At 36.1% G+C, this 23,628-nt stretch overlaps 2 protein-coding genes and 1 long non-coding RNA gene across 3 annotated transcripts; 1 reads left to right on the forward strand and 2 right to left on the reverse strand.

Annotated features, from left to right (window-relative positions):
• Positions 1-1,254: 1,254 nt before the first annotated feature.
• Positions 1,255-7,261, reverse strand: LOC132156364 (uncharacterized). The gene is made up of 13 exons (XM_059565341.1): positions 7,076-7,261; positions 5,995-6,200; positions 5,780-5,917; positions 5,509-5,647; positions 3,961-4,678; positions 3,722-3,863; positions 3,490-3,633; positions 3,334-3,392; positions 3,063-3,238; positions 2,308-2,708; positions 2,109-2,205; positions 1,823-2,012; positions 1,255-1,660 (listed from the first exon to the last, which is right to left on the reverse strand). Exons 1-13 carry the CDS (start codon positions 7,196-7,198, stop codon positions 1,518-1,520), a joined length of 2,676 nt encoding a protein of 891 aa, XP_059421324.1. The 5' UTR covers positions 7,199-7,261; the 3' UTR covers positions 1,255-1,517.
• Positions 4,420-16,628, forward strand: LOC132156373 (uncharacterized). Its single transcript, XR_009437402.1, has 6 exons — positions 4,420-4,501; positions 5,518-5,623; positions 6,041-6,177; positions 7,108-7,266; positions 16,006-16,210; positions 16,311-16,628. It is a non-coding gene; the product is annotated as an uncharacterized LOC132156373 (long non-coding RNA).
• Positions 16,629-16,690: 62 nt separating this feature from the next.
• LOC132155783 (glycosyltransferase-like protein gnt13) lies at positions 16,691-22,962 on the reverse strand. Its single transcript, XM_059564474.1, has 11 exons — positions 22,843-22,962; positions 21,797-21,990; positions 20,548-20,718; positions 19,517-19,800; positions 19,114-19,255; positions 18,869-19,012; positions 18,731-18,786; positions 18,158-18,336; positions 17,670-18,067; positions 17,458-17,554; positions 16,691-16,705 (listed from the first exon to the last, which is right to left on the reverse strand). The coding sequence occupies exons 1-11, from the start codon at positions 22,960-22,962 to the stop codon at positions 16,691-16,693; spliced, it is 1,800 nt and encodes a 599-aa protein (XP_059420457.1).
• Between the last annotated feature and the right edge of the window lie 666 nt (positions 22,963-23,628).

The raw sequence follows: 23,628 nt of genomic DNA on the forward strand, positions 1-23,628 counted from the left end.
AGTTTGAAAAGACCACATTGAAGTATTGTCTTAAAGTCTTAAATTTAGCTTCATAAAACTTGCAGAAACCCTGTACTTATATTACGCAGTTTCAAAAAGCACTTTATTTTACATTGAAATTCTTTTACATTGTAAACTGAGATGTTTATTGGGGTTTGAAATGAATCCAAAATAAGATGGAATCATTTCTTGTTAACTGCTTTGCATAATCAGAGCATTCGTTTACATTTCTATTCATTAAATTACAAGTAAGACAGAATGTTTCACAAGAAGAATGCCATTTTGACATACAGTAATGTATCATAACCAGTCTGACACTGACTGACATCTCTAATAAATGTTTGCCTCTTTCGTGAACAATAAAAAAGAACAGAAAGCAATACAGTAGAAAGATTCAACTTAGTGTAAGTTTACTGAGCAGCTCTTGCCCTAATAGTGAATTATTTTTGTCATACTATCTGTAAATACTGATAGTTTAAAATAATTTGTCGCTGATCATTTTTGCTTTCATTTTGAGGACTCGTATGATCAGGTGTGATAGTTTTGTCATGTCAGACGAGACATGGTAAACATATGCAACAATTGTTGATTGATACGGTTCATTACAATGCAGTGTTGTGCTGACAATCTCAAGTTTCCCAGTCACGCCATCACACTAGAAGCTACTTTGAAAGTTTTCTCAGTGTGACATCAGCATTTCAACCTGATGAAGACCCCCCACCCCAACTTAATTACAGCTTTCTTTGTGAGTGAGTTAACTGGAACATTCTTTAAACCTAAAAACGGCACACTGACAATGTCTATGATTTTATTTGTGTAGTGTCTACTATAATTGTTTTTCCTTTTTGCTAACTATTTATTGAGTCCATCTGACTTTGATTTTGAACCGACTGACCATTTGATTTACCATTGAATACATGAGATTTGATGGATCAGTCATCAATCTCAGAGATATTTTCATAATTGTTTTTTCACACATTTTTATGTTTTACATTTATTTTATTATATCTGATTTTGATTTCAAAAGAATTAGTACAACACAAGACCATTTCAGTGAGCTTTACACTTTAAAATTCTACATATTTCTATAAGAATTATGCTATATGTTGAATATTTTTATTTAATTGGATTAGTGTGAAAGCATTTCTTCTGCATTCTAATTCTAGAATGCAGTTATATAATGCATGCATTTCTAATGTAGCTTGTATTCAGAGAAATTGCCTTTGGTAAATAATCAGACTAAAACAGCAATATAGGAGCTATTATATATAATTTATTGTCTTTATGGATATGCATTATCTGAACTGTTTTTAAATCAATCTGATACTTTTTATAAATTTTTGTTTTCATCAACAGAGTGAAGGGTGCAATACAAAGAAACAAACTAATAGACCTAAACAGTGACAGTTATGAAAAATAACCCTAATGACCATTTATGGATTATAATACATTTTATTTAAAGAAAAAAAAAAGATAGCAAGGAGGACAGATTTTTTTGTAGTCTTCGAGAGGATCTATTAAATGTCATCTGACTTAAGAGGCTGATATTTGACGTTGGATCTCCTGGTTCTGTAGATGAGAACACCACACACCATGCCAACAGCTGCAAGGAGACATCCAGCAATGAAAGCCAGATTCAGGTTCAAGACCGTGGAGGACACTGTGGAAAACACACAAAAGTGCTGGTTAATACATTGTGAGTATTGAAATTAAATCACAAATTACAACACATTACATCCAGCGCTATACTTAATGCACCTTTAAAATATTTTCACATTCCATAGAAATGATCTGATATGTTGACTTATTTCTCAGGTTTTACCTTCATGCTCTATGCTCCTTTTCAGCCGCAGGGGCCCCTGGGCGACTAAGTGACTGCTGGTCTGGATGGGAGCCTCTCTTTTGTGTTGGTGGTGGGACGGTGGTGCGACTGTGCTGTTGACGCAGCCCTGAGAGCAGCGGGTGTTGGCATTGTTTGCCTCACACAGAATCACCGAACAGGTGATGAACACCTAGAGAGAATGAGAGAGATGATGTCTTGGCTGTATGGAATACAGTATGTTGACTGCTTAACTGCTTTCATTATAATCCAATCAATCAGTTTTTACCTGCTCATGCATTCCAATGAACTGGAAGGCTTGCAGGCCGAAGCGGACCATTGGCTGGTGGCTTGTGTAGAACTCAACTGTTTCATCCAAAATGCAGCTGAAGAACATAGGAATTGGTGAAGATGTGATATATAGAGATCCATTGTGAATTCAGTTGATTGTGCTAATGTGTCTATAGCTCATGGTTGATTGTTCTTACCCGTTTTGAATGATTGTGTAGGATGTTTGGTAGTTGGGGTCATTGTATGGTGTCGCAACACATGATTCGACAAAAAGCTCTGTGTTGCTGATTGTAGACTGGGATTCAATCTGCATGTAAATCATCTCCCCAAGCTCGTACTCTGCCGGATATGCAGTCACGTCGATTTCTGTGTAGTAGTTTTCTGTTTTGAAAAGTCTGAAGCTGTAGGTGAGGGTACCAAAGCCTTTCTCGGTGATGGTGGTTATGTGTTTTCGTGCAGTGAACTCCAGTGAAATGTTGTTTTTCTTCTCGTAACGACAGGAGAACTCAATCTCCACCTCGTGCTTTCTGGTAATGATGCTGTTTGGGTCATCGGTTGAGAAAATTTCATTCTTGAAAATGATGTACTCTTCATCCTCCTGTAGAAGGATATGGAGTGTGAAATATTAATGGTTTTAACTGTGCCTAAATTAAACTTTTGTCATCATTTGTGCACATCAGTGCCATTCCAACTTGAATGTCCAAGCTTCTGTTTACCATACAACAAAAGTGGATGGTACTTATTACCAAAAAAGCACCAAAAAAGACCACAAAAGAAGTGGTTTTGACCATATATTATGCTTTCGTTGTTTGGAAAAGTTCTGCCTTGTGTGTTTCATGGAAGATGGGAAACAAAATTTCGTTTGAAAGGATATGAAGATGAGTATTTGATGATAAAGATTATAATTTTTTTTGTTAAATTGTTCCTTTTGAGTCAGTGAGAAAAGTTTTACCTCAATCATGGTACCACAAGCATTGAGGGAGATGTTTGCCAGCACATGAGTGCCGTTTGAGTCCAAAGTGCAGGCGGGATCGTTGAGTCGCAGATAGTCCTTGTGGAGCTCAACGGAGTGCAACTGCTCAATTTCAACAGCCATGTTGGTTGCAGAGCAAATCACATGTGCATCCACTGTCAATGTGATCAATCATTAGAATTGGTTACCAAAATTATGCTTTGTTTATTCTAGCAAAACTTAGTTGTCCAAGTAAAAACTAATTACTAACCAGTCTGGTGTCCAACGTTGATAATGACACATCTCATTTCAGACTGATAAACACTGCTTCTGCAAATCAATAATAAACAGTAATATTTAGGAAATTCAGTTCACCTGAAAGGTTGCTAGCTGCTAGATTTTTGAATATGATTAATAGTTTACCCACCCACTCATGCTCTCAGCAATGAAACACACAGGGAAATGATCGCCGAGGTCGCTCCTCATTGGTGTCCATCTGATGGCGTACTCTCCAGTGCTCAGAGCGTGCTTAGTTATGTTCAGAGGACCACTGATAATTACATCAGTAACCCTGGGAATGACCAAAAAACAAATGTTATACATCATCTAATAATCTAAATAACTTAATGCATTGATTTCATTCACACATGATTCCTCACGATGAATAAGCTGCTGCAGCCTTAACCCGGATTTCCACTTCACGGAGTGGCATAGCTTGGATTTCATCTCCATTGAGTGGAGTCGGTGACACAAACTGAGGAATGTAATGTCCCTCGGTGCAGGAAGGAGCAGCTGAATCAACTGCAATGATTCAAATTAGAAAGACACACATTAGGCACACTTATACTACTAACATGATTACCTTGTTTTCTTGTTTAGTTGGCCAAGAAAGCCTTACCGAGAAAACTGAATTGCAGAGGGAGCTTGCTGAAAGGTTCATAAGAACCCTGATGTGAAGCCATGGAAGTTGTGTACTCTTGAGGTGGCTGTGTTGTTGTGGTTGTGGTCGTGGTCTGCAGCCACCACCACCACTGGGCAGTTGTAGGTGGAGCAGTGGTTGTCTGTTGATGTTGCCACCACCCTGGTGAAGTTGTAGGTGGAGTGGTGGTCGATTGTTGCTGGTTCCACCACCACCACCATGATGGAGATGTAGGTGGAGTGGTGGTCGATTGCTGCTGTTGCTGATACAACCACCACCATGGTGTAGTTGTAGGTGGAGTGGTGGTCGATTGTTGCTGGTTCCACCACCACCACCATGATGGAGATGTAGGTGGAGTGGTGGTCGATTGCTGCTGTTGCTGATACAACCACCACCATGGTGTAGTTGTAGGTGGAGTGGTGGTCGATTGTTGCTGGTACCACCACCACCACCATGATGGAGCAGATGTAGTTTGTTGCCACCATGGACCAGTTGTGGTACTTTGGTAATACCATGATGGGTACGGTGTCACGCTGATTGACGTTTGGTGTCTTCCACCACTCAGAGCGAATCTGTTAGAGCTGGAGCCATCAGTATAGGCCAGAGTGGTGTGTTTCCTTGGGAAGTCCTCCACTATCAGCTCAAATCCGTAGACGCCTGTTGTGGAGGCATAGTTGTAGTCTAGTGTGCAGGCACGCTATTGGAGAATTGAGATGTTCATATTAGTTGATGTTCATTTGTACATTTTATTAACAAACCATTCAGGTCACCAGATTAATACAAAAGCTGCTAAAATATGCTACTAATGGTATGAAAATAAAACGAAACTACAAAAATAACCACATCTGTGTATCTGTGTAAATCTAATTTGTATAGACCTTATAGCCCTCCCCTTTTCAGCACTGACTGTGTCTTCCGAATGTATTTCCACAGCGTGAAGGTTAGGTCCAATCAATTTATGAATAAGCGCTTCCTGATCTTTAAACATTACAATGCATATGATAACTTTATCTAATTACTCTTCAACAGTGATGTTATAACACTATAGCAAAAATTCTAAAAGTTCAAAGACAAATTTCAAAGGATGTTTGCACACTTGTTTCTCAATTCTTTGCTGTAGGTTTGATTAATTCTAATGAACTGTTTCCTCCTAAATGGCTCTCTTTCTCTCATTTGTAGCATTGGAAAACCTGATTCATTCTGATGAGTTGTTTCGTTCAAACGGTTCTTGCAAATGGACAAATTCCCCAAAAATTAAGCATTTCAAGCGTTTTTTTATATGGTAATAAAATGTTGTATTCTAGTTTTTTCTTTCCTTTTCTCTTATTTAAATGTAGTATAAATGTAGATTTTTTTTCAAGGTTTGTCGAATGAACAATCTCTTTCATTCAAAGCCCACATTGATATTACCCCATTTCACAAAGATCCACCCACAGACCTCTGACCTTCCCACTGGTTTGTATTTGTGAAAACATACCAGTACACAATATGTCACATTATTATGGCAATATTTTGTCTGTTTCTTACTTCATCTAGGTGGAAACCACTTGGTTGGTCACATGTGGCACATTCGACATGCTGCTGAGCTCCATATCTACATATGACCTGGTCACCATCTGGGTCATAGGCCATCAGATGATATGTACGAGGACAGTTTTGGGGTACTCTAATGTAAAAAAAAATATATAGATCATAGTTTCATCATGTTTTCATAATCTATAGGCTGATGTTTTAACATGCATTCTCATTAGTGAGTAATACTGTTTATAGAAAACTGTTAAATTACAATAAGTATTACCGTAGAAGTTGTAAAGTAGTGGTGACAGGTGACCGGTTGGGTTGACTGGTGTCAGCTCTTATTCCTAGATCTACATGTGCCTGGAGGAACCACCAATTAATGTTGTTGACTGTGGGCACCCAGCAGCATGAGGAGTCCCTGTGATACAATAGTGTATTTTAGAATATGTTGAATGTACATTTCAATGTAGATTTAAAACAAATTCAGTTACTCACTGCAGGTCAAAGGGTGTGTTTCCATGGATGTTTCTTGTGACGACAGTTTCTGCTTGGCACCAGCTGTTGGTGTAAGCACTTCTGCCGTTAGAGCTGCTATCGATTTGACCATATTGACTGCTGGATTCATAGCCACAATCTCCAGAGGAGCAGAACCACCAACTAGCATCACACCAGTCATAGGTTCGCTTGATTCGAAACTCAACCTGTTGGTAGAACACTGGTAGAGTCAGAATACTTGTTGGTAGTTTATTTTGATATCTATTTATATATTTAAGTGTTCTATAAGTCATTAATAAAATGCATGATAATAGCATAAAAACAAAAAAAAACACAATATGTCATTCATAATATAATATTTTACTAATTAAACTGATTAAATTATATACAGTCAAACCAAAATTTATTCAGACACACAGTTTATTCACTATAGTTTAGAAAATGGTAATAAAATATGACACAAACTCTGTATAAACTGTGTTATATTCTTGATAATATATCTTAATAATGTCAGATGAAAAACAAAGTGTCTGGATAATATTTGGTCCCAATTGTTTTGTGTCAGTTTTACTGGTAGTCCTCTTTATGAAGAATCTTTGGGTATAATATGTCACATTTTACTTTTTTTTTACTATCCTTACTTAATAAACTATAGTGTCCTGCACCCACTAATAAAAAAATAAACAATTATATATACTGTATATCTTTAAGAATATTAAAGTCATCGCAGATATCTCTGTTTAGCCAATTAATGTCAAAGTTCAGTGAAACATACTCTTCATCAGTAAATATTATTAGGTTATTTTAACCAATTACCAATGTTAATACTTTTTTCATCTGAATTATTTCCATGATTACATCTCCCTGTCTTTTGACAGTGATACATTTTAATGCAGCATTAGAATTAGTATAGTTATAATCTAGTTAAAAAAAAATACAAAAAGGCAATTCTAAAAGATGTTTTAAAAGATTCTTAAATTTTCTTTAATTATTATTAATTTGATAAATAAAGAGCAGTGTTGCATAATAATTTATGTATAATTCAGCATTTTTAAAATTCAAGTACAAAATAAATTCTCACCCTCATGCTCCCATCTGCATTGGCTCCTTTAGGGCTGAAGGTCACTGAGCCTCCATAATGGTGTCCTGCTGAAACAATGGACACCAGAAGCAGAAGATTCAACACCACAGCTGAGGACATCATGGTACCTGAGCCCCTGAGCTCACTTCACCTGTGAATCACATCTGAGCAACTGCTTTTATACATCTCAGGTGAGCAGGAATTCAGGGTTGGGTTCAAAAGTGTTCTTGTGTGATGCATTGAATCACACTCAAACTTGTATAGGGTAATTACTTATTTCTTCTGAGAAGTCACATGATTCAAATCTGAAACCAGCTATTGATCAGAACTCACTTAACAAAGCACACACCTCTTCATGCACATGCAAAGTATGACATTGTCTTGAGAGTCCACTAGGGGCAACATGCTCTGAAAAATGACTGCTTTTATGTTTTATTGCACAACTTTGATGCCAAATGCTGTATAATATTTTTTTTAATTTAAAAAAATTAAATCTCATTGCACAAAAAACTACAGAGTAACATTTGAGTTGAATATTGAATATTTTTAGCTCTATTATCTTTTTCCCTCTGGATGCCAGCACTCCTACATAACAATGACCTGACCTGACCTAATCTATTTAAACAATAGCTGTTTGCTTTCTCTAATGCCACCTGCCTTACCCAGAGTGCAGTGAATCGCAAACAAACAAAGATCTGAAATGGATTTCTCAGGTCTCCAGACATTGAAGAGTGCTTTCTGATACATTCATAAAAAAATTGGAAGGATATGATAATATATGACTGAAAATCATATATTAAAGATACAGCTTGAGGGAAAAATAATGTGGTTTGTTTTGAGTGATGGATGTGTCAGTAATGGAAAGGTTTATTACAGAAAACAATGTGAATGCAATCAGGTAAAACCTGTATTCTGAGAATTCCAGACTGGAGAGGTCAAATAGTCTTTCTGTAACCAGTTTCTGTTATTATTTAGAAATGAAACTTTAAGATCTGGATTGGATTGTTAAGTGCACACTATTATTCAGCTTTATTTTCAGTGTTTTATGTTTTAATTGTGGCAAAATAATCAGTATTTAATACTTTTTTATGTGTACACACATTTCATGTGTTGAAATTTTTTTAACTTTTCAAATGTACTTTTCTATGTTCTGTTTTATGTGGGCCAAAATAGGTAGCAAATTAGGCCAGATTAATGCAGACAGTCAAAAATCTGGCTACATGGGACATCCCAAATCCTTCTAATCTTAATGTAATTACTTTTAATTACATGGATCTTGCAGGAAAAACATTATTTGAGAATGTCGGTGTTCATGGCAGAATGCAGAGCTGTAGTTTAGATTATTATCTAAACATTTAAATTAATGTGATCTAATTAATGCCATATGATGACAGACTAATGCCAAATGGCTTGTAAAACCTTAAATATCATGATAAGAATGCTTGTGCTTTGTTCTATACCCAACCTTAATGTAACAACAAATGTATTGTGTTTGGTTATTTTTACTTTAGTTTCACTTTCAGTTAATTACTTGCTCAGGCACAGTGCTATCATACAGAGTCACGGCATATACACATGACCACTCATAAAATAGTCAAATAGTCAGATAAAAGTCCAATTATAATAAAACTATTCGATCCATATTTGTCTGTATGCTTTTTAATATTTTTCTTAATTCATCCATATTTGTCTGTATGCTTTTTAATATTTTTCTTAATTCATCCACTATCTTAAATACTTTTTTCAATGACCTTCTAAATAAATAAATTAAATCTGTTTAAAGATGCCATGTGCAAAAATTGAGGTAAAAATATCCAAAAAATGACCTACACGCATCAAAAGAATGAGAAGAAATAAGGGCGATGATGTCATTAAAAAAATGTCAAGTTATAGTGCTGCAGAGATATCAACCTTAATTAGCATTAGCATTACTAGCCCCGGCCCGACAGGTGTCGTAATACCAGTTTCGGCCATGGGAGGCAGTATGCGGGCAACATAACCACCAGCCAACCTGCAATACACGAATAACTCGCACGGCTTGTGGGCGTACTTATACCTGATGTCAATCATGTGAAAAGTACAGCCCACTACTTCATTTCAGTTCAGGGAAGAGAGTGGAAGGATGACTGAAGCCCTTGGCAAGAGACCACCACCCGCTACAGGGAAACAACCGCGCTCGGAATCACAAATCAAATCCGATAAGAAAAGGAACCGAACCAGAGTAAACATCGGCACTGCTTTCAATCGCTGGAGACAACTGATGGACCTGAAAGAAATGAGGTTCGACACCGAACTTGCAACATTTCTTTTCAATTGGTAAGTTAGATGCTGTTAGTATTTCGCTAGAAGTTTGTTTTATATGTCTGTGTATTTTTTTTCGGGAAGTTATAACATAGAAATGTATCGAAGGCTGTTCTATAAACGTGCTAATGTTAGCGATGGCTAACCGTAGCTGCGTTTGATAATTAGCTAACGTTAGCTATAACTTAACCATTTTTTTATATCATAAGTAACCTGCTCTGCCTAGTCTGTTGGTCTCCATGTCCTCTTTGCTTCGTGGTTTTTCTGTACGTGAGAAAATTGATGTGTGGCGTGAAAGCGTGTGAAAAGAGTCAATTGCGTGTGTCTCACGGTGAATGCTTGAGAGATGGCAGCTCTGGTTACGTTGGTTGGCGCTAGCTAGGTCAACATCAGCTGTCTGATGTTGACCAATGATGTTGACAGAATGCTGTCTGTCAAATTAATTTAATTCAAATAATGTGTATATACAACTCAATGTAATATGAACAAAATGAATATGAACATATTCACTGGTAAAGATGAAGGGGAGTAGCTTGAAGATGTCATGTTTCAAAATCACTTGACATCACCCTCTGGAGGCAAAACGTTCTCTTATAGCAGCGGTTCTCATTTCCAGTCCTCGCGCCCCACTGCTCTGCATATTTTGCACGTTTCTCTTTGTTAACACACCTGATTCAGATAATCAGCTCGTTAGAAATTAACTCCGTGCATGAACTGTGTTCCAGTTGTTCATTGCTCCCTACTCTCTGAGCAGGGGAAATCTGTTGAAGTTTACCTCACATCGAAACATTCATTCACTGATTTTTGCTGTGCAGCGTCTTTAAACAAGGACAACTGTGACATCATATACCTCTGTAAATCAATACAATTTAAATTCATGTCTTGCACACTTCAATGCACTTTGATTGGAACATATAGCTATGTTCGCTTCGAACTGGAATCATGGCTGAATATCCTGTGATGTCTACTTCGCAGGGCACTTATGTTTGAATAGAACAAATGTCTGAAGCGCTAAGAGAAACGTTCAAAATGTGCAGAGCAGTGGGGCGCGAGGACTGCAATTGAGAACCGCTGTCTTATAGGCTTCGGCTATGCTCTAGGGTTGTTGTGAAGGTAGGGGCGGAGCATAGAGACTATGCCGTTTCTCGTTTGTTACTCTAGAGTAGACCAATTCACTTTATTGAGGCATACTGCCCCCATCTGGTATGGAATGTGGAGTATGACTTGATTTTTTTGCCAGACATGACAGATGGCACCTTTAATGATCATCTGAGCCAACTTACTTTTTAGACACAATATTGACTGTTGTTTCAATGAAAATAGCTTTTGCAACTTTTTTTGCCAGTAAAATCCTGTAAATTCTACAGTACATTTTTTACAGTGTAAAGCACAATCACAAAAAAATACCAAAGACAGAGACCAATGAACACATAAATCGGGGTTTAAATGTATGGTTAAACAAGGAAACTACATGAACAACAGGTGAACTTGACTAACAGGCAAACACTAGGTCAACAGCAGAACGTGACAAATGTGTTACTCAAATACTGATGCATAAAAGTTGGGCTTGGCTGTTTGATTGATTTTTCTCAAAATGAAAACAAAGCCATTTTGTTTCTCTTCTAGGCTAGAGAAATGTAATGGTAACCACAAGTATGTTGTTTGATACCTGCTACATTTCTGCGGCTCTATTGAATGCTGTTGATGTTTTGGACAATTAAGGGTGTGCGTCTTGATGGATGACATTGATCATGTGTTTGGGGTGGTGCTAGCGCAGTGGATAAGACACATGTCTTTGGTGTGAGAGACCCGGGTTCGAATCCACTGTGAGACACCAATGTGTCCCTGAGCAAGACACTTAACCCCTAGTTGCTCCAGAGGTGTGTGACCTCTGACATATGTGGCAATTGTAAGTCACTTTGGATAAAAGCGTCAGCTAAGTGAATAAATGTATAAATGTATGAATAAATGTTTCATTTTGGAAACACGTTTCAGTGTGAAACAGTGACTTGATGAAAGATTAAGGGAGATTTTTCAAATTCAGAGATTCTTGAAGGTAAAAACTCCAAAAACAAGTTATTTATTGTGCATTTAGAAATGTTATATTCAACAAGTAAGAACTGATCTGCATGTACAGTAAGTGCCAGCACAGCATAGCAAAAAAAAACAGTCATCAGAAAAAAATAAAATAAATATAAGTTAAATAAAAAATAATAGTTATCTTGCAATAAACACATGAACATGCTGGATGAAACCGAGGCATTATCTTTCTCTGATAGTAAAAAAAAAGCTTTTGCGTGGCATTTCAAAAAGGCTAATGCCTGCTTAGTCTCAACCTGGGGAGAAAAAAAAACTTTTTGCAATAATTAATATGACTACTCTTTATACTTTGTACCTTTTCCCAGGTCACAGATTGAATTGAATGTTTTCTTATTGTGTATTTAAGGATCTGAAGGCCTTTATTGCAAACTTGCTTTCTCTTTCTCGTATTGACCTGTACTGTCCCATTGGGATTGATCAAATAACAAAAGTATCTTTAGGTAGCCATCTGGAGCAGTTATTTATAAATCATTTTCCTTAGTTGGGTGCTATATGACATTTCATATGACGCAGCCTTTTTTCTTTAACAAGCTATTGTGAGTCTTTATTTAAAAGGTAGCTCAAAATATAAGCATTGTTCAATCCTTTATATGTATGGTGGACAAAACTCATGCTCATGATGTTGAACAACCAAACGTCTCTCAATAGTCAAACAAATGTGCTTATTTTTGAATGTTATGATGGTTCTTATGTTTTGCATTGTCTCTATAACCTTTCATGGAGATGTTTTCACTATTATTTGAATGAATTGATTGTTTTGCATGTCTGGTTCTGTGAGACTATATCTTGTTTTGGTGCTTGCCTATATTATTATTCAGTAGCTGGGTAATATATGTAGCCAAATAATAATAATATTTCACAATTTACAGTGTGTATACTCAATTCAATTCTATTCAAGTTTATTTGTATAGCGCTTTTACAATACAAATTGTTACAAAGCAACTTTACAGAAAATTAAGTTTCTACAATATTTAGTAGTAGCTTATAAGTGGTGACTGTCAGTTTGTATGCGTATAACAGGATTTTTCAGAAAAAATAATACAAGACGTAGTCAGTCAGACGATGAACATTATTGACAGCAATTATTATATGATGCAGTCACACTTGTAGCAATATTTGTTAGTTCTGTTTGTTGATTCAGGGTTAGCATCATCTGAGGTCCTCTGAGGTTCAGCATCATCTCTTCTCAGGTGTTCTGGATCCAGACTGGAGCATGTGTAAATCCTAGTATCCCGTGGCAAAACATAGAAACAAATAGAGACATCATTAGCATAGCTGCTGTTCCAACAGAGTAAAATTAATTAGTTTAACCCAAGCTAAAGAATAAGAATGCACATTTGATCAGATGCAACTACATTCACAATTTAAGAGATACATTATTCGAATGCTTGGCGAAAAAGATGCGTTTTTAATCTAGATTTAAACAGAGAGAGAGTGTCTGAACCCCGAACATTATCAGGAAGGCTATTCCAGAGTTTGGGAGCTAAATGTGAAAAAGCTCTACCTTCTTTAGTGGACTTTACTAAACTACCAAAAGTAACTACCAAAGGAAAGGAACTACCAAAAGTCCAGCGTTTTGAGACCTTAGGTAGCGTGATGGATTGTAACGTGGTAGAAGGCTAGTTAGGTACGCAGGAGCTAAACCATTTAGGGTCTTATAGGTATGTAATGATAATTTATAACTGATACAGAACTTAATAGGTAGCCAGTGCAGAGACTGTAAAATTGGGGTAATCATATTTTAATAATAATCAGATCATATTTTCTTGACCTGGTAAGGCTGTTGCATTTTGGATTACATGTAGCTTGTTTATTGAAGAAGCAGGACAACCACCTAGAAGTGTGTTACAATAGTCCAGTCTAGAGGTCATGAATGCATGAATTAGCTTTTCTGCATCAGAAACAGACAACATGTTTCGTAGCTTGGCAATGTTTCTAAGATGGAAGAATGCAGTTTTTGTAACATGGGAAATATGATTTTCAAAAGACAAGTTGTTGTCTAATATAACACTCAGATTTTTGACTTAATATCTCTGTCTTATCCGAATTTAATAGGAGAAAATTATTGGTCATCCAATCTTTTAAATTTTTAACACACTCTGTTAGCTTAGATAATTTAGAAGTTGAATCTGGTCTTGTTGAGATATATAGTTGAGTATCATCAGCATAACAGTGGAAGCTAATTCCGTATTTTCTAATAATATTACCAAGGGGCAACATGTATATTGAAAATATAAGGGGACCTAGGACGGATCCTTGTGGCACTCCATATTTTACTGGTGATAAATGAGATGACTCCCCATTTAAATAAACAAAATGGTAGCGATCGGACAGGAAGGATCTAAACCATCTTAGAGCCTGGCCTTGAATACCTGTATAGTTTTGTATTCGATCTATGAGTATGTCATGATCTATGGTGTTGAACGCAGCACTAAGATCAAATAAAACTAACAATGAGATGCAGCCTTGATCTGACGCAAGAAGCAGGTCATTTGTAATTTTAATAAGTGCAGTTTATGTGCCATGGTGGGGGCTGAAACCTGACTGAAATTCTTCATACAGATCATTTTTTTTGCAGGAAGGAGCTCAGTTGAGCAGACACAACTTTTTCAAAAATTTTAGACATAAATGGAAGATTTGAAATAGGCCTATATTTTGCCATTTCACTAGGATCTAGTTGTGGTTTCTTAATAAGAAGATTAATAACCGCCAGCTTGAATGGTTTTTGGTTCTTCGGCTACAGGTAACAACTCTTTCAGTAATTTAGTGTGTACAGGATCTAATAAACATGTTGTTGGTTTAGATACAGTGATAAGTTTATTTGGCTTTTCCTGTCCTATAGTTGTAAAGCACTACAGTTTATCTTTGGGTGCGATGGATGAAACTGAAGTGTTATACGCTCTAAAATCTACATTCGCTATTGTATTTCTAATGTTATCTATTTTATCAGTGAAGAAATTCATCAAGTCATTACTATTGAACGTTGGTGGAATATTTGAATCAGGTGACGTCTGGTAATTTGTTAATTTAGCCACTGTGCTAAATAAAAACCTTGGATTGTTTTGGTTATTTTCTATGAGTTTGTGTATGCATGTGTTTGTGAGTTTGTGTATGCAAGATGGTGCTGCAAATTCTTTTAGGAATTCTGTATACGGACCTGGTGGTCTATACACAGTAGCCAGAGCAAAAGATACATTAGATTTCTTTTGCATGTCTGACAGTGTAACATTAAGCAGAAGTATTTCGAATTGTTTTCTGGGTATCATTGAGAATATCACTATATATTGTTGCAACACCTCCACCACGACCAGTGTGACGAGACTCATGCTTATAACAGTAGTTTGGTGGAGTCGACTCATTTAGACCAAAATAATCATTTGGTTTTAGCCAGGTTTCAGTCAAGCAGAGTGCATCAAAACTATTATCTGTGATCATTTCATTTCAACTGCTTTGGGTGTGAGTGATCTAATATTTATGAGCCCAAACTTTTAAAATTGTTTTCGTTCATTTACTTTACATGTTTCTGGTTTAATCACGATAAGATTTTTTCTAGATCCTACATTAAATTTATATTTTGACCTCACTATTCGGGGAACAGACACAATCTTAATAGATTGGACAGCACAAGTACTTTTATCATTTAAGCGGGTATCATTTAAAGTCATCATAATAGTTATTTGAGAATTGTCTTACTAGTCACATGGAGCAAAGTGTCCTGGAGATGTTGTCAGAGAGCAGCTCCACTCCGCCTCTGCTGGGGTGCAGGCCATCAGCGCGAAACGCTCCCAGAAAAGATTCCAGTTATTAACAAATAGCAGTTTCTGTTCTTTACACCATGACAACAACCATACTCTGAAATGGCTTTAAAATGTGAATCAGAATAACATAATTTGAACAAAACTAACTGTAGCCATGATGAATTAAAAAAATTTAATGAACAAAGTAAAATACAGTAAAACTAGTTTAGAAGAATAAGGCATCAGATTTCACTGTAAATGAACAACATACACATATAATATAAAAGCATATTGACCAACATATAAAACTGCAAAAACAACAACAACAAGAAAAGACAAGAGACAAGAGACTTCTGTGCAATTTTGTTAAGTAATGAATGACACTAATGAACTGAATTGAATTGGTTGTCTTCTGATTCACTGAAACAGTTTAAACTGATTCACAGAAATGAATAAACTCTGGTTAAATTTTTGCTACTGAATATATTTATATATATATATATATATATATATATATATATATATATATATATATATATATATATATATATATATATATATATATATATATATATATATATATATATATATATATATATATCAATTGTACAAACTGTTCCCAAATCTAAAGTGTGATGGCTGATATATTCCCAATATTTTTTTAAACTCATATTACTTAATTACAAGAGATTACATAATTACAAGAGAAGGAAAAACACACATTGACCAGGGATTCCCATCACAACTTTTTGAAAGCACACTGGTAGTTTTGTTAATTCTTTGTTTTCACAGGAAAATTGAAGCATTATGCTTTGAAAAAAAAAAAAAACAGCTGACATGACTAAAACTCGTGTGATGGCACAGGTTTGTATCCCATCCTTTGCCCTCTGGCTCTGTAGACGATCACTCCACACACCATAGTAACTATTGCCACGAGACAAAGAGCGATGACGACGAGGTTTAGATTCAGTCCCGGGCTTACGGTGGCCTCTGAAATGTGAGTCAAATTTGAAATGGTTAGCACCATTTGTTTAGTACGGTTATCTGCTACATAAGCTGAATGAATGAGATGTCTTACGTGAAGCACTCCTCTTTAGCCGCAGGGGCCCCTGGGAGATGAAGTGAATAGCGCTCTGGATGGGAGCCTCTCTTTTGTGTTGGTGGTGGGACGGTGGAGCGACTGTGCTGTTGACACAGCCCTGAGAGCAGCGGGTGTTGGAATTGTTGGCCTGGCATATGATGATTGAGCAGCTGATGAACACCTAGAGAGGGAAGAGAGGAAGACAAAAAGGCAGAAGACAGGGTTAAACAGAAATATTCATACTTTATTTTACTTGTAGAGATGTGCTGTATTCTTTAATGGTGTTTATATCAGAGTATATGTGAAACCTCGCTTTCAGAAAAACGTTTAAAAAATGTTAACGGCTCATAATGAAACTGCATGACAACAAAACTTCGCTGCATATTAAACACAGTGTCAATAGACCATTTGCTGTTAGAATGAAATATGACATTTTTTAAAAATGATAAAAAATGACAATAAAAGTAATGGGGCAACCAAAGATTTGTTGTAAAATGTTCCCTTCTCAATAAAAATAAAATGTGTTGTCTATTCAAAATTTTAGTTCTTACTAATGCATTGCCCTCGCACTTGTATGAAACATATTGTGCCCAGATAATTAATTAACTAATTAATCAATCAACCAAAAATGTGGGGTTTGTAATTTCTTTTTAAGAAATTAATATTTTTATTGGGCAAAGACACTTTATATTGTTTAATGTGACAGTAAAGAATTATATTTTAAATAGATGCTGTTCTTTTGACATACAGCAAGAATCTTTTACATTTTTTATTATTATTTCCACATACACATACAGTTTTCAATGTTCTTTGAGCTGCAAATCAGCATATTAGAATGATTTCTGAAGGATCATGTGACACTGAAGACTGGAGTAATGATGCTGAAAATACAGCTTTGTATCACAGGAATAAACTTTATTTTAAAGTATATTCTAAAAGAATACAGATATTTTAAATTGTAATAATATTTTGCAATATTCTTGTTTTTACTATATTTTTGTTCAAGTAAATTCAGCCTTCCGTTAGCATTATTCCATCAGCATTATTAAGAGACTTAAACCTTACTGATGCCAAATTGTAGTGTGTATCTGTGTCTCTCTCTCTCTCTCTCTGTGTGTGTGTGTGTATGTGTGTGTCTGGACTAAATGCGACTCTAACCTTACCTGGTCATGGAACTCAATGAATTTGAAGGCCTCCATTTCAAACTGGACATATTGTTGGTGGCTTGAGAAAAACTGAACAGTTTCATCCACATTGCATCTGAAATAAGGAAAAGCACTTGATTTATTTGTGACAAACTGATAAGACAAGTGTAACGTGTAATATTGGCATGAGTAAAAAGTGTAAATGATCGATGAAGTTTGTAGAATCTCACCCGTTCTTTATGATGGGATAGGAGATTGGGTAATTGGGATTATCGTAAGGTGTAGCCACACAGGACTCAAGGAAGATCTCAGTGTTTAGGACTGGAGTGACGGGCTCGATCTTCATGTAGATCTTATCGCCCATGTCGTACTCAAGCGGGTAAGATTCTGAGCCTCTGCTGGTGTGGAAATTTTCAGAAACATAAAACTCAAACTGATAGTTGAATGTGCCAAAACCTTTTTCTGAGATGATGATTGGTGGTCTGTGAGTATCAAACTCTAGTGTAACGTTGGTTCTTTCCTGGTACTTGCACAGAATTTCAATTTCTAGCTTATTCCTTCTGGTTATAATGTCCCTGGGATCATCGAATGTAATGATTTTATTCTTGAAGAGTTCATTATTGTTCTCCTATAAAGAAACAGAAGTTGTGAAATAGTTTAGCTCTGGAATTCACAGGATCTGATTTTGATTGTAAATGTTGATTATAAAACGGCTCACTTCAATCTGAGTACCACATTCATTTAGAAGTGTGTTGGTGAACACGTAGGTACTGTTGGTGTAAACCCGACAAGACGGATTTATCAGTCTTAAGTGGTCACCATGGAGGTTTTTAATGGAGGATCTCTCAATTGTCACTGACATTGAGTTTTGAGTGCAGGTTACATGTGCCACCGGTCCTGAAAATAATATTAATAACATGCAAATGTACAAATTTCATTCAAACAAGAAAAAAAAACAGCAACAAATGAGCTGGAACAAATGTGTAGTACAAGATGAGTCAACAATACTTGTGGTCTGGTTTCCCAAGTACAGTAGATATTGTACATTTTAAATGTGTTTATTGGCCAAAGGTTAATCAACATTTAGGTGCACACTATCATACAAATGATAACAGACATGGTCTAAAAGCCACACAATGTCAATTTTGATTTCATATAAATCATTTAATTACCTATTTTTTAATTCATAGGTTAATTTAGTTCATGTCACTCATGAATTCCATTATTATTTAGGTATGCATTATGGAAAAAAGGAATTAAATAAATTAAATTGATAAAATGATTTACACACCTTCAGCATTCACCTTTGCAACAACGCATCTCATCTCAGAGTGGTAAATATCAAACCTTAAAACAGAAAGGTGTTTCTCATAATTTGATTTTAAACTGGCTAAAAAGAATATAAATTACATTTACTTAGTAAACATACCCGTATTGTCCTTCTGCAATGAAACAAAATGGAAAGTGTTGTCCATAGTTATCTGCAGTTGGTGTCCAGTAGATCACATATTCCCCAGTGGTGGTTTTGTACTTTGTGCTGTTCAGTGGTCCACTAATGATGACATCAATGATTCTAGATTACAAAAAAACACAAGAATAAAGCAAAAACATTGAGAAACTTTCTAAAATTTCTTTGCAATTTTACAATGACAGTCCGAAAAAAAAATGTAATACCTAGAAAAAGATGCAAAAGCTTTCACTCTGATTTCAAGCTCTTCATTCACACGAGCCTGCAGGTGTTCTCCATGATGTGGTGTTGGGTGAAGGAACCGGGGTAGATATTCTCCCTCAGTGCAAGATGGTGCTGGACCATCAACTGAAATTTATGTATAGTATATATTTAATCAAACATATAGCATAATTTGAAAGCATACTTTACAAATCTTCCAAACACACCTTGAAGAGAAAACTGAAGGGGTATTTTGCTCAGTGGTAAAGCTGTTGCTGTTGCCGCAGTGGTTGTTGTTTGTATAATTGTGGGTATTGTGGTTGTGAGTTCAGATGTGGTCTTAGTAGGTTCAGGTGTGGTTGTTGTAGGTGTAGTTATTGTAGGTGTCGTGGTATTTGTAATTGTCGCCGTGGTTGTCAAAGGTGTTGTTGTGGTTGGTTTCGGTGACGTATTGCTTGTCATTGGTAATGTAATGGTTTCTATAGGTGTTGTTGTGGTTGTTGTTGGTAATGTTGTGGTTGTTGTAGGCATTGTTGTGGTTGCTGGTAGTGTAGTGGTTGTCATCAGTGATGTGGTGGTTATTGTAGTGGTTGTTGTTGGTAACACAGTGGTTGTTGTAAGTGTTGAGGTTGTTGATGGTGGCATAGTGGTTGTCGTTGTGGTTGTTGACGGTGTTGTCGTGTTTGTTGTAGCTGTTGTTGAACGTGTTGTGGTGGTTGTTGTAGGTGTTGTTGTACTAGTTGTTGTAGGTGTTGTTGAATGTGTTGTAGTGGTTGTTGTAGGTGTTGTTGAATGTGTTGTAGTGGTTGTTGTAGGTGTTGTTGTTCTAGTTGTTGTAGGTGTTGTTGAACGTGTTGTAGTGGTTGTAGGTATTGTTGTACTAGTTGTTGTAGGTCTTGTTGAATGTGTTGTAGTGGTTGTAGGTGTTGTTGTTCTAGTTGTTGTAGGTGTTGTTGAATGTGTTGTAGTGGTTGTAGGTGTTGTTGTACTAGTTGTTGTAGGTGTTGTTGAATGTGTTGTAGTGGTTGTAGGTGTTGTTGTACTAGTTGTTGTAGGTGTTGTTGTACTAGTTGTTGTAGATGTTGTTGAATGTGTTATAGTGGTTGTAGTTGTTGTTGTACTAGTTGTTGTAGGTGTTGTTGAACGTGTTGTAGTGGTTGTAGGTGTTGTTGTACTAGTTGTTGTAGGTGTTGTTGTACTAGTTGTAGTAGGTGTTGTTGAATGTGTTGTAGTGGTTGTAGGTGTTGTTGTACTAGTTGTTGTAGGTGTTGTTGTATTAGTTGTTGTAGATGTTGTTGAATGTGTTATAGTGGTTGTAGTTGTTGTTGTACTAGTTGTTGTAGGTGTTGTTGGATGTGTTGTAGTGGTTGTAGGTATTTTTGTACTAGTTGTTGTAGGTGTTGTTGAACGTGTTGTAGTGGTTGTAGGTGTTGTTGTACTAGTTGTTGTAGGTGTTGTTGAACGTGTTGTAGTGGTTGTTGTTGAACGTGTTGTAGTGGTTGTTGTTGAACGTGTTGTAGTGGTTGTTGTTGTACGAGTTGTTGTAGGTGTTGTTGAATGTGTTGTAGTGGTTGATGCACGTGTTGTAGAGGTTGTTGTAAGTGGGAATGCTTGAGGTGGAATAGCTCCAGTTGCATGATAATTAACAGCACGTCTGCTTCTGATGAAACTGATTGGATATATTTCCTTTGAAAGTTGGTTGGTGTAGGACAGAGTAATATTTTGAATGGGGAAATCCTCCAGCACCAGCTCAAATGAATAAACTCCAGCCACCCAGGTGTGCGAATATGATAGAGAGCAGTTATTCTGCATTTAGAAGAAAATTCAAAAGTGTGAATGAAAAAATCAAAGATGTGACTGAACTGAAATACTTATGACCCATGTCATACTATTTTCTCAGCATACACTACAGAATGTATTTTTTTAATATAAACTTCAGTCATGGGCATAGAATTGTTTAGTAAATCGGGCAAAAGTGTAAACACAAACAGTAAGCACAACTCAAGATATTAAGAGATGAAATGGTTGCTCAAAGGTGTTTGTAACAAGGACCAATCAAAAAATATGTTGTCATTAATTTAAGCAGTGGAAGTCTAAATCATCTAAATTATGTTTTTCAATTGATTTGATAGATTACTGCATATATGTTTGTCTATATATTCAGTATGTACTACTTCTAAAATAAATGTAATGCCCCTTTTCTTCACCTGATCCAACGTAAAACCAGCAGGTTGGTTGCAGATTCCACACTCCTGGTTTTGTCCAAGTCCAAATCTGCATCTAACATGGTCACCATCAGGATCAAAGGCTAAAAAAATTGTACCTCCTGGGACAGTTTTGAGGAACTCTGCAACAAAAAACAATACGGCAACATGAATGTAAATCAAGTTGAATGCACATCATGATTAAACAAACAGATGAATAGAAGCTTCCATTAATTCTTATAAACAGCTGTTTGACCTAACAAATGGTAGGGTTGTAGTTATTGGTGATCGGTTGGGCTCTGAGGTGTCTGATCTCACTCCAAGGTCAATGTAAGTGAGAAGACTCCAGCCTCCAGAATTTGTGACTGTTGAAGATCCAGCAGCAACTGCTTTTGCTGTTGAAACATGCATGTCGACATTTTATATTTACAGTTTGTTCAGATCTATATTTTTATTGAATGTTCTTCTAAATATATTTACTTACAGGAGCTGGAATGGGCTGTTGGTGGAAAGCATCTTTGTTATCACTCCCTCAGACTGACACCAGTTGTTGCCATTCAGACTCGAATCTACTTGACCAATCACAGTACTGGCATCATTTCCACAGTCTCCAGAGCTGCACGGCCAGTAATCATACTCATAACAGGAATGGTAGGTCGCCTTGAAGCTAAGTTCCACCTGAGGAAATCAGTAGTTTATGATTAAAGTAGTTCTAGCTGTCAAAATCAGCTATTAAGAAGTACAAACATTTTTGAATTATACAGTTAAAGTGTATTTACAATTTATATTTCTTATATGAGAGCTGACATGAGAAATTTGGTGGTAAAGATATTGTTGAGTGGGGTTTATTATCTTATTCATTAATATTTACTTAGGATTTTATACACACAATTGGTATATTGACTGTATTTTCTGACAAAAACTTGACAATGAACCGTTGTTTTGGTTGAATTCTGCTATACCAATAATCCCTTTAAAAATGTAATATATATATATATATATATATATATATAAAGAAGTTTTGTGATCAGCTTTTTTTTTTAAGTGTCTTCAGTTTTGTCAGCCATATTCACATTTAACGCAAACAAAACAGTACTGGCACATGGCTTTAGTATAAAGAACTTGTTGCACAAAAATGTGCTTCATGTATCACATTTCTTGAAGTGGTAGTTTATTCAACTCTATTTAACTTTTAACAAGACTATTCAGGCATGCTTAACGAAGAAGGTTGAATTAAATAAATGCACAACGGTACAAAAACTGTCATTTGGTTGATACCCTTTAAAATGTTTTACATTTGTTCCTTGTTTACCCCCTAAATTGTACATATAAGTACCTTTATGTTACATATTTATACCTTTTGAAAAGGTACTGCCTGTTTGACAGCTTTTGTACCTTTTTCTGTGAGTGTAGAAACCAGTCTAACAACAGGTCTCAAAAAAACATAACAAAAAAAACCCTTAATGCCAAATGCATACATGCATACATTTATAAATGTAATTCAGACAGTTAAAATTCAGGAGTTCTCACCTTGTATAATCCATCATGATTCCTTCTTGGGTTGAAGGTCATCAAGCTGCCAAAGAAGTGTGAGGCTGTTACTGTGGTGAAGAGCAGAAGCTCGGCCAAGAGCAGAGAGGTGAGAGACATCCTGATCAGAACTAATGTGTTCTGCATCTGGGAACAGGTTTCTTTATTGTATCTGATGGAGGAAATGACACTCATGATTTCATCTGTCATGAATTCCAGAAAAGGAGACCACTGAATCATCTTGGTTTAATTACTATTAAATAATTATCAGCATGTACATTTTCTTTTCACATCTTTGTCGTCAGACACACAAACTTCATTACGTTGATATAGCACATGCATACTGTATACATAACAGTGAAATATGTTAATATAGCATAAGCAAATATATGCACTTTATTTGCACTTTATTTTTATTATTTGCCCAAACATTTAAATTGCATATGCAAAAGAATGCAACCACAAACTTGCATCTGACTCTTTGGTTTTGTTTTCAAGAGGAGTTGCCACTTTGTTCAGAATATGAAATATCTGTTGATCATGTCAGAAAAACGAGGACGAGGACACATGACAACCTGAAAGAAAAATGAACCAGTTGAGCTAGTTGGGCAAGTAAATTACTGTACAACTATAACTGATGCAACTTTATTGATCTGCAGCACATGTTTGTGGAGTTTGGACTGTGCTCATTATGTCAATCATCAGTTTAACATGTGGGTGAAATACTTGATTCTGATTGCTCAATTACCACATTCTAGCTGTCAAATATGTTTGTATAATGACAGC

This window comes from Carassius carassius, chromosome 13 (assembly GCF_963082965.1).
Source record: "Carassius carassius chromosome 13, fCarCar2.1, whole genome shotgun sequence".
Classification (NCBI taxonomy): domain Eukaryota; kingdom Metazoa; phylum Chordata; class Actinopteri; order Cypriniformes; family Cyprinidae; genus Carassius; species Carassius carassius.

Bases quoted from the DNA above. Each gene is read 5' to 3' on its own strand.
- LOC132156364 (XM_059565341.1), bottom strand. From the start codon at position 7,198: ATGATGTCCTCAGCTGTGGTGTTGAATCTTCTGCTTCTGGTGTCCATT. The intron at 3,864-3,960 runs GTAAGGCTTTCT...GAATCATTGCAG, and splicing joins TCTGCAATTCAGTTTTCTCG to TTGATTCAGCTGCTCCTTCC. The intron at 1,661-1,822 runs GTAAAACCTGAG...TGTTTTCCACAG, and splicing joins AAGGAGCATAGAGCATGAAG to TGTCCTCCACGGTCTTGAAC.
- LOC132155783 (XM_059564474.1), bottom strand. From the start codon at position 22,962: ATGTCTCTCACCTCTCTGCTCTTGGCCGAGCTTCTGCTCTTCACCACA. The intron at 18,068-18,157 runs GTGAGCCGTTTT...GTTTCTTTATAG, and splicing joins AATGTGGTACTCAGATTGAA to GAGAACAATAATGAACTCTT. The intron at 17,555-17,669 runs GTGAGATTCTAC...TCCTTATTTCAG, and splicing joins TATCCCATCATAAAGAACGG to ATGCAATGTGGATGAAACTG.